Consider the following 18,005-nt stretch of genomic DNA (forward strand, 5'->3'; position numbering starts at 1 on the left):
GTTCTGAGTTCTTCTATTTTGGATGCTATATATATACATATAAATATATGTATATGTATATTTAACGAGTTGTAGGAACATTGATACTGACCATCAATAACAGATAAAGATTATATTTTGGATTCTAAACTCTGTAGAAGACTAAAGGTGTTTTTGCATTTTGCTTACAAAAGCCAATCTATAGCACATTATTTCATCTCCATATTTCGTGATTTTGAAGCAGTTGGTTTGATGGATGAGAATGATAGTATTTAATATTTGCTATCCTTTGTTTTAGGGACCGTCCTCACTCTATAGTGCTTTTAGTGTGCACTCACTCGCATATCACTATTCAATAGGGACATTCCTGATCTTTTGTTTCTCTTATTTCTTCTTCATTTTTTTGTCGTTCTCCCTATGGTTCTTCTAAAGACTTGTTCATGTTAAGTTTGGCCTGCTCCATTTTTTCTTTCCTATGCATTTGGATGGACAAGAGCATATTAATCTGGGCTTGTGAGAGGAGGTTGAAGAGCAATTGCTGAGGGGTGTGCGATCTTTGTCGAAGGGAAAATGAAAATCTCTCTCTCTGTTTTGTTTTGTTTTGTTTTGTTTTGTTTTTTTTTTTTTTTGGGTTTTTTGATTGGCCTCAAGTAATTGATTTCCTTTGTCCTTAATTTGGTTTAATTGTTATAAAATGTTCGGGGAAAAAAATCAAGAGAGAAAAATTAAAAAACTCAGGCATATGCCAAATTTCTTGCTTAAAAAAATGACAAAAAAAAAAAAGGAAAAAAAGAAAACCAAAGTTCTAAATATTTTCTTGATTATATTTTTTCCTCTTGAATTACCTAGCAAACAAGGATTTCAATGTTATAAAGATTGTTTTCATTTTAAAAACTCTTACTGTGTTGCTTGGATCGTAGTAGGGGTTGACCTTTGTTGATTTAATACCAGGACCCATTGTGCTAGGAGGCTACTTGAAAACAGTCGTGAATGAGAGCTTGAGGAGAAAGCATTGATTACTTTGGCCAAGGTGAGAGGATCCTCTTTTCTATAGTAAAGTAAGTGCATAAACCCTTTTCTGTTATTGACTTTGTTTTGCGATGTTTCATTATGTGTGTGTGTGTATTTATCAAAGATTTCACTCATAAGTTTGGTAAATCTGATTAACAATTTTTAGGAGGGGAATTTTAAAACGTCAAAATCATAACAAGATCATGCTTTCCTGCTGTAACTTCTTTTTTCGGGGTTCAAATAATCCTTCACGTGTTTTCTCCTTGCTTTGTTGTGCATTGACTATGGGAATAATTTTGCAGTTTCTCTTTTGTTTCCCTAACCAAAGGACTAACCTTTATTTGGATAATGTATTTCTTATTTTAATCAAATTTTTCTCCGTATGTAGTTTGATCATGATGCTATTTGCTTTTATTGTATGGTTCTGACAATTAATCGGATGCCCATCTGTGTTGGTTTAATTATTGTAGGTGGATTTATGCACCTTTATTATGGTTGTTGCAAAAACTCCATAAGCCAGGGCAATGGGTGTTTTAGTTACTTCAGAAATTTGTTTTGGTAAAGAAGATGCTCTCTTTTTCTCTTAAGTTTTCACTTTTACTTATTGTTTTTGCGTGGTTTTGTATGGCATTAGTTCTATTTTCTATGTATGATCCAATATAACATAATTTATAGCCAATTAACGGTGTTTTTTCATATGTTGTAAAGTTGACCAGTATTTGAGCAGCATTTAAGTCAATGATATAATGGAATTTCTCTTTTCTTTGAATATAAAGATTCTGAATATGTTTATTAGTTTCTTTTAACCCTTCGTCAGTTTTTCTTTTAGTTTGCTTCATGTATGTATGTCTGTGAAGTGGGGAAAAAATGTCGACCTTGGTTTTCTAACTTCACTATCATATATGAAACATTGTGTGCTGCAGTTTTAGACTAATATTTTTAAAGAGGAACATAAGGTTTTATTCGTTTGAAACTTATGGAAACCAACTGCTTCTGTATTCTAATCCAATTGTATCTCTATTGCTGTATTTCAATTTAGGGAAAGTTAGTCTTCGACCTTGGTGCACGATAGAACCGATGGTCAGTACCTCCTTACTAGGGAAGGGGTCCTGGGAGATAGCTCTGGTTTGTGCGCATTAGAAGTAGACATGATTAGTTGTCTTAGCGCATTGACTTTTCTTTTTTGCTCAAGAATTGTGATGTTCTCGTTGCTGTAGTTGCTTTTTTGAGATAATTCGAATTGCTATTTTTCGTTATAATCACATGTTTCTCACGCGACAATGCTCTGTTAAAGGTATTGATGTTTTAAATGCACTACTTTGACCTAAAACACCATGTTATGCAGCATGATGGAATAAAAAGGGGACATTGTGGAGGCTGGCCAGTGGTTTCATACTTTGTTGTCAAGTGTTGGGCTTGTTCCTTTGCTTTGTATCAATTAATGCATGTCTTTTAATTGTACGTGTCATTGGTCATGCTAGCAATAATGGGCTCGTGTCTTCCTTTTCAAAATTGGAAGCTAGTAAGGGACATTTACAGTCTTCTTTATTGGAAATTTGCATCCTTCGTGCTCTATTGTCCTCAGCATGAATGTGTACAATAATTTTAGTTCTCTCTAAGATGTATGAGGTGTGAAGAATGATGGTGATATCTGTCGAACGTGGAGATCAAATATAGACTTCGTTCCCTCTTATTTTTGTTCCTTTTTGTTTTGTGAATGTTACAATTTAATTTTTTTTTCTAATTTTGCTCTATTTTTTTTTGGTATGAGCTGATGTCATTTAAGTTGCAGTTTATATTCCTTTTGAAATATATTCCATGTTTATAGCATCTTGCTTTATTCACACGACAGTAATATGTTGTGACACATGTTATGCAAATTACTAGTTGGTTTTGGACTCTTGTGGAAATCTGGATCTGTAGACTAGAGAAATCAGGAATTATATGATTTTTTTTCCTAAAATAGTTTTATTCTGTTTCCTAGAATAAGGGGGATTTGACATAATTCTCATTAGTGATAGTTTCCTATTTTGTAATGAGTTTCCGGCTTTTCACTCTCTCTTCACTGTATAAAACCGTGTACTACTCCTATTCAGAATTAATGAGAATTGTTTTGTCTCATTCACAATTCTCTTCATGGTATCAGAGCACTCTCTGAACCTCTAAAATAATCTCTTCACCATGCCAAAATACGGTATGGCCACTGATAAGCAAACCGAATCCTCCTCTAAAGTCACTTCAAAACCAAATTCCGTCCATATCAGCAGCCATTGTGGAACGGAAATCAATCATCTTCCCATTACAGGCCACAAACTGAATGGGAACAATTATCTTCAATGGTCCCAGTTGGTCATGATGTATGTCTGTGGAAGAGGAAAAGATGAGTATCTTATCGGTGATATCATTCCTCTTGAAGCAGATAATCCAAAATATAGAAGCCGGAAGACAGAAAATAACATGATAATGTCATGGTTAATCGACTCTATGACTAATGAAATAGGTGAAAATTTCTTAATCTATGGCACGACTCATGAGATCTGGGATGCAGCCAAGGAATTATACTCCGGCCAGGAAAATACGGCAGAAATTTTTGAGATCGAGACTAATCTGCACGACCTTTGTTAAGGGGGATCTCTCTGTCACTCAGTACTATGGTGTACTTACTCGCCATTGGCAATGCTTAGATGTATTCGAGGAGCATGTGTGGAAATGTTCTGATGATGCCAAAAGATATAGGCAGATTGTTGAGAAAAAGAGAATATTCAAATTTCTCATGGGACTCAATAAAAACCTGGATGAGGTTCGGGGAAGGATACTGGGAATGAAGCCTCTTCCTACCATCCGAGAAGTGTTTTCTGTTGTACGAAAGGAAGAAAGCAGGAAAAAGGTGATGATGGGAGAAGTGCCAATTGCCATTACAGACCAAAATTCGGCCCTAGCTGCTCAAGGAATCCAGCATCACAATGACAACCGATCAAGAGGAGGAAGACCTTGGTGTGATCACTGCAGAAAAACCGGACATACTAAAGATAATTGCTGGAAAATTCATGACAAACCTGCAGATTGGAAGCCTTCTAAACCAGCTTCAGACAGAGAAAACTATGGCAATCATGCTTCGGTTGAGGAAGAAGGACCTCCTGCCGAGTCCAATCCCTTCAGCAAGGAGCAATTAGAGGCTCTACAAAGGATGTTTTCTCAGCAAACATCCACAACACCACCAGTACCGGAGCTGTAGCACAAAAAGGTAATTTCTTAAGTGCTCTGAATGTTAACTCACACAAAGCAGGCCCGTGGATAATCGACTCCGGTGTGTCCGATCATATGACGGGAGATGCCAGATTGTTTCACACTTATAATCCGTGCCAAGAAAGCCTCACCGTGACAATAGCAGATGGATCACATTCCAAAGTAGCAGGGGCAGGTTCTATTACCATCATAGGGAACCTAACCCTAAACTCTGTTCTGCATGTTCCAAATCTAGATTGCAATTTGTTATTTGTTAGCAAACTTACTCAGGAAAACAACTGTGTTGCTAAATTTTTCTCAAACTTGTGTGAATTTCAGGATTTGAATTCGGGGAGGACGATTGGCAATGATAGGGTACACTCGGGACTCTTCCTTCTTAAAGCAGGTGATTCCGCTAGAAGACAAACTCATAATACCGTATGTAGAAGCCTTGTTTCTATTGATAATAAGGATAGTGCGATCATGTTGTGGCATTATCGTCTAGGACATCCTAACTTTATGTATCTCCAGAATTTGTTTCCGTCATTATTCAAAAATAAAAATCTGAAAGAATTTTAGTGTGAAGTGTGTCAACTCTCAAAACATACTCGTATTTCATATCGTATTCTTCCATACAAAGCTTCTCATCCATTTTCTATGATACATAGTGACGTGTGGGGACCATCTAGAATCAAAAATATCACGAGAACAAGATGGTTTGTATCCTTCGTAGATGATCACACAAGGATTACATGGTTGTTCTTAATGAAAGAAAAATCCGAAGTTTGTCAGATTTTCAAGAATTTCAACAATATGATTCAAAATCAATTCCAAACAAAAATACAAGTGTTGAAATCTGACAATGCAAGGGAATATTTTGAATCAATCCTAGGTGATTATTTTCAAAGTCAAGGGATAATTCACCAAACATCATATGTGGATACACCCCAACAAAATGGGGTTGCCGAGAGAAAAAATAGGCATCTCCTAGAAGTAGCTCATTCCCTTATGTTCACCTCACACGTTCCAAAATTTCTCTGGGGGGAAGCTATCCTTACAGCCGCCTATCTAATAAATAGGATGCCATCTCGAATCCTAAACTTCAGAACTCCATGTCAAGCCCTCCTTGAAAAATTTCCAAGCACACGTCTTCTTTCATCCCTTCCTGTAAAAGTCTTTGGTTGCTCAGTGGTTGTCCATATATATGCCCAACATAGGAGTAAACTTGATCCCAAATCACTCAAATGTATTTTCGTCGGTTACTCCTCCAACCAAAAAGGATATAAGTGTTACTCTCCTATCACCCGTTGGTTCTACAACACAATGGATGTCACTTTCTTTGAACAACACCCTTATTACAAAAATGGCATTCAGGGGGAGAACTACAATCAAGAATACCAATTTTTGGACATTGATACCTTGGACTCCACCTCCAGTCCGAACCCAGTTGAACCCCAGCAAGTCCAACTGTTATAATCCGAGTCACTGCAACAAAATGAGCCAAGTCAGTGTCAAAACCAATTAGAAACACTTGAGTCACCTTAGTCACCTCAACGACATCAGAGTGAAAAACCCGAGTCTCACAAACAAACACCTGTGCAACCAAGTCACTTGCATCCTTCAACACACAATGAGTTACGTGTCTATAGCAGGAAGAGCAAGCCTCAAGAAAGGAGAGAACCACAGGTGCCTGACCAGAGTCAAGAATCCAATCCAGGTTCAGAAACTGTAATTTCACCAGGTAACACTAGCTCTATTCCTGAAAAGTCTCCTATTGATGATAGACCTATTGCTTTAAGAAAGGGGAAGAGAATGTGCACTGATCATCCCATATATAACTTTGTCTCTTATTAAAGGCTATCTCCTAATTACAGAACTTTTGTGAGCAATCTTGACAAAGTACAGGTTCCAAATTCAATACATGAAGCTCTCAGGGTACCAGAATGGAAAAGTGCTATATTGGAAGAGATCCATGCACTGCAGAAGAATGGAACTTGGGAAATTGCTGAACTACCGTCAGGAAAACGCCCGGTTGGTTGCAAATGGATATTTACAGTTAAACATAATGCTGTGGCAGTGTTAATAGATTCAAAGCTCGATTAGTGGCAAAAGGGTTCACTCAATCTTATGGGATTGACAACCAGGAGACTTTTGCTCTAGTAGCTAAACTCAATACAGTTCCTGTCTTACTTTCTCTTGCCGCCAACTTAGACTGGCCACTATATCAGCTTGATTTTGAAAATGCCTTCCTCAACGGGAATTTAGAAGAAGAAATCTACATGGAAATACCACCTGGACTTGACAATCATGCAAACACCAATAAGGTTTGCAAACTCAAGAAGTCATTGTATGGACTCAAGCAGTCTCTAAGAGCTTGGTTTGACAAGTTCACAAAAGCAATGAAGAAATGCGGATACAATTAGTGCCAGACAGACCACACGATGTTCATTAATCATACACCTACAGGGAGGAGGGCAGTGCTCATTGTCTATGTTGATGACATCATTCTAACCGGAGATCATGATGAAGAGTTACAGAAGCTGAAAAAAATTTTGGCCAAGGAGTTCGAGATCAAGGATTTGGGCAATCTCAAGTATTTTCTGGGAATGGAGGTAGCAAGATCAAAAGGAGGAATATCAGTTTCACAACGTAAGTACGTATTGGATCTCCTAAAGGAAATAGGAATGCTAGATTGCAAGCCTGCTGACACCCCTATGGATCCTAACTCCAAACTAGAAAGAAAGGAAGAAAGTATACCGGTTGACAAAGAAAGATATCAGAGACTAGTCGGAAAGCTTATATTATCTCTCTCATACTATACCTGATATTAGCTTTGCAGTGAGTATAGTGAGTCAATTCATGAACAATCTCACTGAAGAACACATGGAAGTTATTTTCAAAATTCTAAGGTACTTAAAGATGACTCTAGGTAAAGGTCTATTTTTCATAAAGTTTGGCAACAAGGGAATTGAAATCTACACGTATGCTGATTGGGCTAGGTCTATCACTGACAGACAATCAACCTCCAGATACTGCACCTATGTCTGGGGAAATTTGGTCACTTGGAGGAGCAAGAAGCAATCAGTTGTGTCCCGAAGCAGTGCAAGAGGCAGAATTTAGAGATCTTGCTCACGGCATCTGCAAAGGAGTGTGGCTAAAAAGGGTACTCTGTGAACTAAGGATTCCTATCAGTGCACCTATGACGGTATTTTGTGACAATCAATCCACTATAAGCATAGTCAAGAATCTTGTACATCATGACAGGACAAAGCACATGAAAATCAACAAACACTTTATCAAAGAATAGATAGAGTCCAATGTTATAGCACTCAGAAATGTTCCAACTAGCCAACAGACGGCAGATATTCTCACCAAGGCAGTGCCAAGGAAAACCTTTGAAGAACTGAATTCCAAGCTAGGATTGCTCAACATCTACAACCTAGCTTGAGGGGGTGTGGAAATCCGGATCTGTAGACTAGAGAAATCAGGAATTATATTCTGTTTCCTAGAATAAGGGGGATTTGACATAATCCTCATTAGTGATAGTTTCCTGTTTTGTAATTAGTTTCCAATTTTTCACTCTCTCTTCACTGTATAAAACCGTGTACTACTCCTATTCAGAATTAATGAGAATTGTTGTCTCATTCACAATTCTCTTCACTTAACCATTCTCGTAAATTCATTATTATGGTTAACATTATCCACCCTTTGTTCCAACTTACTAAATTTATTATTTTGGTTAGTCCCTGTGCCAACTTTCTAATATTATTTTTGACTTGCTTAGTTGGGAGTCATGAAAAGTAACTATGTAGCTTGAGAGGGGTATATGTGGGACTGGATTGGCTCTCCAACAATATTACCAACAAGGTAAATATTTACAAATTATTATTATTGATTTTATTTATTTTTTCATTCAATTGGCATATCGTGTTGTTATGGTCAGAAGATATGAAAATCTCTCAAATAACTAAATGATAAAGAGTTTTAATTTAGATGAGTAGCGTATAGATGACAAGATTGTCAAGTTTTTTTCTTATCAGTGTAATATTATAGGTGCATGAGCGTACGTTATTTTTACTCTCATTTCTCTCTTTCGCGCTCATCTCTCGCTTTCATTCTCTCGCTTGGCTCTCTCTCCCTTTCTCTCGACAATCGCTCATCTCTTCTCGCTTTCTCATCTCTCCCCTCTCATTTGGCTCTCCGTCTGAACTATAAACTTGGGCTGCTTTACTATTTTACTTTAATTTTACTTGTAGATTAACAGAACAACTTTTGAATTTGAAGAAAAGAAATGTCATTTTTGTTGTCGGTTTTTCTTTGGGGCCCTTTGGATAAAATGCAAATTTTGTAGGGTGAAACTTGCTCTTAGTATGGTAAGATCTTTTATAATTCATCAGTTAAAAGTTAATTGTAATGGCTGAAAGTAACGATAGCACAATAAAAATATTTTTTTTTTGCTGAATTGATAGCACAATAATGCTTGAAAGAAACAACTTTATGCCCTTTTTTTCTCTTCAGTTTCTTGTTTTGTTTGATCGGGCGTTAAAATTATTTACTAGGATTTGTGATTTGCAATTTCTGCCTAATATGTGAGAAAATCTATCTATATATACGAAATTGTAATGCGTTTACTATAGTTTCCCTTTTTAATGTTCAAACCCTTCGTTAATTAATTTTGTAGTTTAGTGCCTTTTTCTCCTTATTTTCTTCCTTTGCTGGTATTTTTCTACTCGATTTTCTCTATCGAGGTTTGGACAGTAGAATAGCTTTATTGCATAAAATTGTTTCTACAAAACTACTATAATATTATTAGTTAATGAGTTTAGATGTAGGTTTAATTACATTTTTTATGATCATAAGCATTGATTATTTCTTCTTACATATGCTACTTAAGAAGAAATTCTATTCGTGACATTTCTCACTTTATGTTATTTATTCTTTTCCTGTTTTCTAATTGGACAAAGAAAATATCCATAAAAGACTTAAAAGTTTGTTGTGATGGTTTAAACTGTATTTCAAGTTATGGCGGGTTCATATGTTTCCTTTGTATATCTCTCATTTTTGAAAACTCTTAAAGATGTTTCTTTTTTAATCTCATTGGTGAAGAACCCAGTGTTTGGAAATTACAATGTCGCTAAGGTACATCCTTGTCTTTCTTAGATCTATTTCTTCTTTCCATCTTTTGTTTTGGTTTGTGATTCATTGGATTTTTTTTGTTTTTGTTTTTTTACTATAGTTGTGCACTATCTGTTAGTTTAAACACTTGTGATTGTTTTTTAATTTTGTACTCGATCTTAATCCACATTATTGATTTTCATGAAATTTATTATATTTAACTTTGATTGCTTGCAATTTGTTCCATGTATATGTTAATTCATCCCGATCATTGTGATTTCACTTTCACTTTTTTTTATTGTTATCTAACTTTGTAAGGTCTCATAATTTTAATTCTCTTTCTAATTGATCATTACAATCCTTTCATATTTAGTTATCCATATCTACATAAACAATGTTGTTATTAATTGATATTATATATGCTTTGATATGCTTTCTCATTGATATTAAAATCAATAAATGCTTGTGCTGATGTTTTTTCTATACATGTTAAATTCAACTGCACCATTCTTTTTTTTTTTATTATTACGCCGTACACCTTTATATTAATCTTTACATTCATTATATTGTTTTGCTTTATTCCTAATTTTAAATCCATTTTGCTTCTGGTTTTTTTGTTTTGTTTGTCTTTTTTTTTTTATTATCTCAATAATAGTCTCATTCAATATGAGTTTAAACAAAAGTATGGCGAACACTATAAATTTGTTATGATAATAGGAGGTTTTCATAGGCTTGATATTTTTTCTGCTATTATTGGTGATCATATCCAGACAAGGAAAGACAAGCATGCTTGTGGCATGTGGCCTTACCGGCATGGAGTTAGCTCAATGAACAAGCACTTGTTATCAAGAGATTATACAAGTACAACTGATGTGGAGGCAAGAATTTATGTCGATACAAATTCCATGGAATAAAAATCGGGTAATACTATCCCTTGATCATAAAAAAATCTATTTATTGTTGTATTTATTTAGCACGGCATTTATTGTTGTATTTATTTAGCACGGTAATTCTGAGGCTAAACCTGTTTTTGGTCATTCATGTGTTAAGCCCATTAAACTACAGGTCATGTCATATTAGTTAAACTGTTATTTTTCTCAATTTACAGATTTGATTTACATAGTTGTAATTTAAAATAAAAAAAAGGAAAAATCTTCGGGCGTTTGACTCCATTTGCGATATGAAGCTGATTTTGTTTTGTTATCAGTTATTTGAACTTTTTTCATTTCTGTTGCAATTTTGGAATGCCAATTTTAATTTAGACATTTTATCTTGGAATTAGAAGGTTACATTTTTTTTGTTTTACATAACTAGCATTGTTTCATATCATGACTAGAACGATGAAATCAAACCAGCTTTCAAAGCAATTGAGGAAAAATACATAATATCGTCTGTTAAAATTGGAATGCATAAAACTGATGCAATTGTTATGTTGATGGTTGTGTTTTTTTCCCTTATAATGGCAAGAATTCTAGAACCAGACTGACATTTACTCAATGAACACAGCTGGGACAGCAAGATTGTTGCACATCTGATCATGCAAGGCCCATTCTATCTCATTCCCCTTATCGCTGCACTTGCATCTTCAGCTTATTTCTTATTTCTTCCTCTCTATATGTTGGCAAATAAGTTATACATTTTAGTTTTTTTTTTTTAGTTACTTCTGTAAAGAATTTATCATGATATCTGACTGTTATTTTTGTTTACCCTTTTTTTTCTCTAAATGGTTTACTAAATAATTTTCTATATGGCTTGCTATATGGTTTCATATGGTTTTATTCATGGTTTGCTAAATGGTTTGATATATGGTTTTATTCATGGTTTGCTGAATGGCTTTATCTAATTGACTTACTAATAGATATGCTTATTAAATGATGCGCTTCTCAAATACACTTCTAGAGGACTAACGTATCACTGTTCATTTGCCATGGATTGAAAGTTTCTTTTTTTTTTTCCTTCAAATAGCTTTAATGGTTGTCTTTGAATGACTTAATACTGGTTTTTGGTTTAATCTTGGATGTTACTATAAAAATTTGAATGTTTTTGTTTGACCCATGGATGACACAAGAATATGAATATTCAAAATTAGCTATGTGATGTCCGCCTTTTAAAATTCATTATTTAATATGCTACTTCTAAATTGTAAGGTAATAAAATTTTGGGACTGCTTGAATTTGGAACTGCTTACTGTGCACTTACTCACATTTCACTGTTCAAAGTTTTTGTTTATGTATTTTGTCGTTTTCTTGAATTTTTTTCCTTTTCCTTTTTGCCCCTCTCTCTCTCCGACTCTTTCTTTCTCTTTGCCTTTCTCTCTCTATCTTCTTCTACGGGCTTGTTGGATAAATAGACTAAGTAAAAAGTGTTTTTAAGTAAATAAACCACACAAAAAATAAATTTGGTAAATAGGCCAACTTCCACATCAGCTATTCTACGTCATCAATTATGTTTTTAGGGTTTTCTTTCTCTTTCTCCTCTTCCATTTCGCGCCATTTTCTTCTCCCAGCTGCCTTCCATTTCCTCTCTCATCTTCTCAAGTCTTCGTCGTCGCACAATCTCATTAACATTATTATCTTGCCTATTCAGCGTTTTATTCTCGTCCAAAATGAAGTTTGAAGAAGAGCTACTAAGTAAGTCTTTCTTTTTTTATATCTCTCATGGTGTTTTTCGTTGTTGTTCATATGTTTTTAAGATGAGAATGTAGTTAAAAATGTTAAAAATCTATTAAAATAGTAATTTTACATGATAAAAGACCAGTTTACTTTGTCTAATATGATGAAGATCTGCTGGGTTTAGAAAAAAAAAGGTTTGTTCTTGGTCTGTTCTTATAACATGGTCTGTTCTTGGTATGTTCTTGGTCTGTTCTTGGTCTGTTCTTATACATGGTCAGTTCGTGGTCTGTTCTTATTGCACGGCCGGTTCTTGGTATGTTCTTATTGCACGGTCGGTTTTTGGTATGTTCTTAGTCTATTCTTATCACACGATCGGCTCTTGATCTGTTCTTAGTCTGTTCTTATTGCACGGTCGGTTCTTGGTCTGTTCTTATTGCACGGTCGATTCTTGGCCTGTTCTTGGTCTGTTCTTATTATATGGTCTGTTCTTGATATGTTCTTAGTCTGGTCATTCGGTTCTTAGTCTGGTCAATCTGTTAGTGGTCTGGTCTTGTCATGTTTAATTATATATTTTTATAAATTAATGGTTTTTTCCCTTTTTTATTTTGTAGGAACACTTTTTTATGGTCTGTTCTCGGTCTTTTCTTGGTCTGTTCTCATTATATGTTCTGTTTTTAGTCTGTTCTTGGTCTGTTCTCATTATAGGTCTGTTCTTATTATATAGTCTGTTCTTGGTCTGTTCGTGGTATATTTAGTTTAGTTTAATGACATATTATTATCTTGATTAAATTTTTACAGTTTTAAAATCTAAATAATGCCTCAGTGGAGGATTTTTTTTTGACATTGGAGGAAAATAGGAGGAGAATGAAAGTTGTTGGGTGTGGCATACAGACTGTAATTTAATTGGCGTATATATAGATGAGAAGGATACTGTCGAAACCTTTGTTGATAAGATTTGTAGAAAATGTGGAATTGATGGACAAAAACATTCCTTGCAGTTATCGTGGGTACTGAATTTGAAACAGAAATCCCGTTATAATAAAAGACAATGATGATTTGTTATTTTTCAGGGATATAGCCCACGAGGTACCGGTACACATGATAGTGGATGAGAAGCTTATGAATCTAGAAGAACATATTGATGGAGTCAAAATTAGGAGAAATCCTTTGCATGACGATTTTTTTTATCGTGATTTTATAGGTATTGTAGCTACAGATGAGTTTTCGACTCGTAATGATATTCCATCACAGTCGCAACCACAGCCAGAGTCACAGCCACAGCTAGAGCCATAACCAGAGTCACAACCACAGCTAGAGCCACAACCACTTGCCATTTTAAATGAAGTAGAAGTTACAGGTCCTTTAATTTGTATCGACCAGACTGAGTTTGGATCATCTCATGGATCTACCTTCGGTGACGAATCTAGTTTAGAAGTTGGTCAGTACTTTACAAGTAAGAATGATTTGAAGGAAAAGCTGCATTTAATAGCTTTAAAGGGGAAGTTTGAGTTTCGAACAACAAAATCAAATAAAGACGTGCTTGTAGTAAAGTGTGTGGATCCGAAATGTGTGTCAAAATTTTTATTTTCTTCCGGTCTCTTTTGTCAAAATTTCTCTTCCTCTACGCTGATGCTCTCTCCAACCGGCTCTTACTGTCAGCGACAAGAGCTTCATCCCCTTTCGTCTTCCTCTTTCTCTTCTTCTTCAGTTGCTCGCCTTGCTTCAGACACAGAGACCTTTTGTTTTCTTACAAGGTAAAAAACTTCACTTTTTGTACTTGCCCTCATCAACATTTTCATCAAGGTTTCAAATCTTTCTTGTATATAGGAAGGTTATTTCATTCAGTTTCCTTGGGAAGATGCTTCGTTTGTGGACTAATGAGCAATGTTAGGCATATAATTTCACCTTTTTTTTTTCTCTTCTATTATCCCACCTAAATAGGAAGGTTCTTTCATTCAATTTCCTAGGGAAAATGCTTCGTTTGTGGACTAATGAGCAATATTAGGGACATAGTTTTCATTTGTTATTTGTTAGCTTTCATTTGTTTTGAAACAAAATAAAGAAAGAAAAAGGTTAAAAAGAAAAGAAATGAAAAGCACAGTAATAAAACCAAAGATTTTCCTCGGACCAGAAAATTTAGTTCATGTAGTTAAGTGGAGGTACTGATTTTCAGTCATCACAGTGTACATGTCTAACGTGATTTAGATTGAGGAGGATACCATTTTTTCCCCCTTTTTGAAGGCAGGCAGATACAATTTGTAATACAGAACATCAGTTTCCATTTTGATTTGATGTGTTTGTATCTTTCTGTAGTGGGAAGTTTAGAGATTCCATGTATAAATTTTTCTTCATAAAACTAGCTAACATGAGTTAAAAGACAAATGACAACCGAAAATGTTGGATTTGGATTTGACCTTTATGAATATTTGAATTGGGCTTTGGTTTTTCAAGGCAGTTACTATGGTTATTATTATCTACATTGCTTAACTCCGTTGCTCCAACTCCAATACTAATTGTATGCATTTAGAATGTGTACAAGTGCAATCAATATTTCTCTACTGTCACCTGCAATAAAAGCAGGACAAAGAGAGCACAACTTTTTTATGATCTTTCTTTTACTTTTGTAAGCCTGACTTTTTGTCTTTCATAACAATTGAGTTAATCCTAGTACACAAAATAGATCAGACCAGCTAAACTGAATCCTTTTGCAAAACCAATAGCATTTCAAAAAAAATTACATTAACGAAACTAAGAAATTCAAGCATACTTAAGCTGCTTCTTTGTAGTGGCATCCACAACCGAATCGCCAATAAAATTTAAATCAGTTAAAAAACAGAAAGACACATGTTTAAATTCCATTACCTTAGTAACAACTACTATAGGAATCGACCCAGCAAGATCACAAATCCGAGTCAGTGGACCCTTTTTGGTGATCATTTCGGTGTCATTGACGACGCCGTCTCAGCCATGGCTCCAACTGGGAAGGATTCTGGGTTTCACGGAGAAGGAAATGAGTGGTACTTTCTCTAATCAAAAACTGCGTTGCATAATGTTACATAATAACCCATTTCTTTTTTTTCGTTTCTTTTATTAATAAACTGCATTCTTCATGTTTTCTTGTACCAGTGTTCTATTATTATGGTCGTAGATTAACAAACGTGCAAAGATTTTTCTTTCCAATTTTCGTGCTGTAGCAGCAAAATTCAATTTTATCTCCTAGTTTCTCTTACGAGCACTGCACATCCACGGTCTCAGTTGTTTTTGTTCGGCCATTTGGTAAGTCCATTCCCAAATTCTCATATCTATGTTCTAATTTTTTGCTCTGTCCTTAGGATTTATCCTTTCCACTATTTAGTAAAGAAAACATTGCTTGGTTCTCTGCAAATCCAATCTGGTTGGTGCATTGGTATTTTTTTCTTTCTTCGGAAACTTGTAGGTGACACTTTTTAGTGGTTGTATGGAAAACAATGTCGTCTCTCGTCATCAGAAAAAAATGACACGTCATGTCGTTCGTGAAAGTTTTTTGCTGTTTATATCAAAAGGACGTCGTTTTGAGTCATCAGTAAAAAATGACATGACGTTTTGTTGCTGAAAGTTTTTTTCTTTTTTACATAACGACATCGTTTCGCCGGATCAAAATAATGACATGTCGTTTAGTTTGTTAATTTTTTTATCGTTCTTGACAAAATGAAATGTCATTTTGATGCATCAATAAAAATGACGTGCCGTTTTGTTTGTGAAAGTTTTTTCTCTTTTTGTTAGAACGACATGTCATTTTGTTTGTGAATGTTTTTTTTATCATTTTGTCTCTTTTTTGTAGGCACACTCAAAAAAATACAAGGATCGTGTCTGTAAAATTTTAGAATTTTTTGACGTCGTTTTTATTTTATTTTATTTTATTTTTCAATGGCAAACAATATAGAAAATCATAAAATATGTAATACTCATCGAAAAATGGTGCCGCTTAGAAAAATGTAAGGATCTTGTTTGTAAAATTTCAAAATGTTTTGACATCGTTTTTATTTTATAATATTTTTCAAAGACAAAAAATAGAGAAAATCATAAAAAAAAAAGAATATTCATCAAAAAAATGGTGGCACTTAGTGCTGAAACTTTGGACGAGCCACCCATGACCACTGAAAATTCTGAATTTTTACCCGATGACCGAACCCGCCCGAACCTGAATTTTTAGGTTGCCCGACTCGACCTGAGCAAGCCTTTGGACAGGCTTCGGGCAAGTTTTGGATGCCCGAGCCTAGTCAGGCAGCCCGAGCCCGCCCGAGCCTACCCGAGGAGCCTGACCTAATTTTTTAATATTTTTTCATATATTTATATACTATTATATATATTATATATAATTTTGTTTATTAATTGTATATGGTATGTATATGAATAATTTTTAAGTTATTTATTGTAAACATTATACAAAAATTATAAGGGAGATTGGAAGACTTGAAAGTCTGAGAAATCAAGAGGATCAAGAATTCCATCTGACACAAGTCTTTCAATTCTTTGTTTAGATATGTGACCTAAACGTTTGTGCCAGAGTGACGCAGAATTCTCATTTGTTAATTTGTGTTTTGTACCACGTGAACTCACATGCAAGGTTTCATTATAAGAGGCAATAGTATCAAGTAAATAAGGGTTGTCATAAAAAGATAAAGAACCGGTACCAACAATATTTGAATTCAAAGAAAGACTAAACTGATTATTTATAAATGAACAAGAGTAACCAAATTTGTCCAAAACAGAAATAGAAATCAAATTCCGTCTAAAAAATGGTACAACATATGTCTCTTTTAAATCCAAATAATATCCAGTCTTTAATAATAACCTAAATGTCCCTATAGCCTCAACTTCCGCTGATTTGCCATTGCCCACATAGATGAATCTTTCAGCATCATTTGGCTTTTGGCAGCTTAGGCAACCCTGGATTGACACACTTATGTGAGTAGTAGCACTAGAATCTATCCACCAAGTGTGTACTGATACTGAAGCTAAATTAACCTCAGAACAAACCAAAGTGAGAAGCGTACCTTTCTTTGCACACCAAGCGTGATATTTGGTACAATCCTTCTTCATGTGTCCAGGTTTCTTGCAAAAGTAACAGCAAATTCCTCATCTTGTTTCTTTTGCTATTTCTTTTGGGCTGGACCTCCCGCAGCTTCTTTGTCATTCTTCCTTTTCTTGTTCTTGTCGTTAGAGGTACTAGCCAAGTGAGCACTTTCTATCTTTTCTTGCTGCAGTCTTTCTTCTTCTTGCACACAATGAGAAATGAGCTCATTAAGAGTCCATTTATCCTGTTGGCAGTTGTAACTAACCTTAAACTGACTGAATTGTGCAGGAAGAGAAATCAAAACTAAATGCACGAGCAAATCCTCAGATAGCTCTAACTTTAGTGCCTTTAGTTTCGAAGCAAGATGAGACATGTCCATGATGTACTCCTTTATATTTCCTTTTCGTTTATACTTCATTGAAATCAAGTTCGACAAAATCGTACTTGTTTCAGCCTTATCGTTTTTAGCAAAATGCTTTTGAATTTCCTTAAGGAACTCCTTGGCAGTAGTTACCTTCTCGGACACAGCGCCCTTGAAAGTTTCTGGAATTCCACGCTTCATGATCATAAGACTCATGCAATTTGAACGTTCTCACTTCTCAAAGTCCTGTTTTTCCTCATTGGAGCTTTGGTTTGTAAGAGCAGTGGGTTGTTCAATCCTTAGTGCAAGGTCTAGATCCATGCAGCCAAGAACGATCATAACATTCTCTTTCCATTCCTTAAAGTTTGTTCCATTTAACATAGGAATAGAATTGATGTTGAAAAATATAGCAGAAGCATATGTATTAACTGAAAATAGAACAAAACAAAACGTTCACATAAATACCATATCAAACTTTTAACAATTCAAATAATGGTAAGACCCATCACAAGATACCTAGCACAACATTAACAATTAGTCTTTAGACAATAATATTAACTTGTAAGTGGTACTCTTGGTGTAGTAATCAAATAATGACAATAAAATCCTGTCAAAGAACAAGCCTTTCTTTGGACCGACTTATTGT

The 18,005-nt window shown here is 35.0% G+C and overlaps 1 protein-coding gene across 1 annotated transcript; it reads right to left on the reverse strand.

The window, feature by feature from the left end:
* Positions 1-17,077: 17,077 nt before the first annotated feature.
* On the reverse strand, positions 17,078-17,560 carry LOC112093391. Its single transcript, XM_024171691.1, has one exon. It carries the CDS (start codon positions 17,558-17,560, stop codon positions 17,078-17,080), a length of 483 nt encoding a protein of 160 aa, XP_024027459.1.
* Between the last annotated feature and the right edge of the window lie 445 nt (positions 17,561-18,005).

This window comes from Morus notabilis, unplaced genomic scaffold (genome assembly GCF_000414095.1).
Source record: "Morus notabilis unplaced genomic scaffold, ASM41409v2 Scaffold366, whole genome shotgun sequence".
Lineage (NCBI taxonomy): Eukaryota > Viridiplantae > Streptophyta > Magnoliopsida > Rosales > Moraceae > Morus > Morus notabilis.

Coding starts and splice junctions, on each gene's coding strand:
- LOC112093391 (XM_024171691.1), bottom strand. CDS start 17,560: ATGAAGCGTGGAATTCCAGAAACTTTCAAGGGCGCTGTGTCCGAGAAG.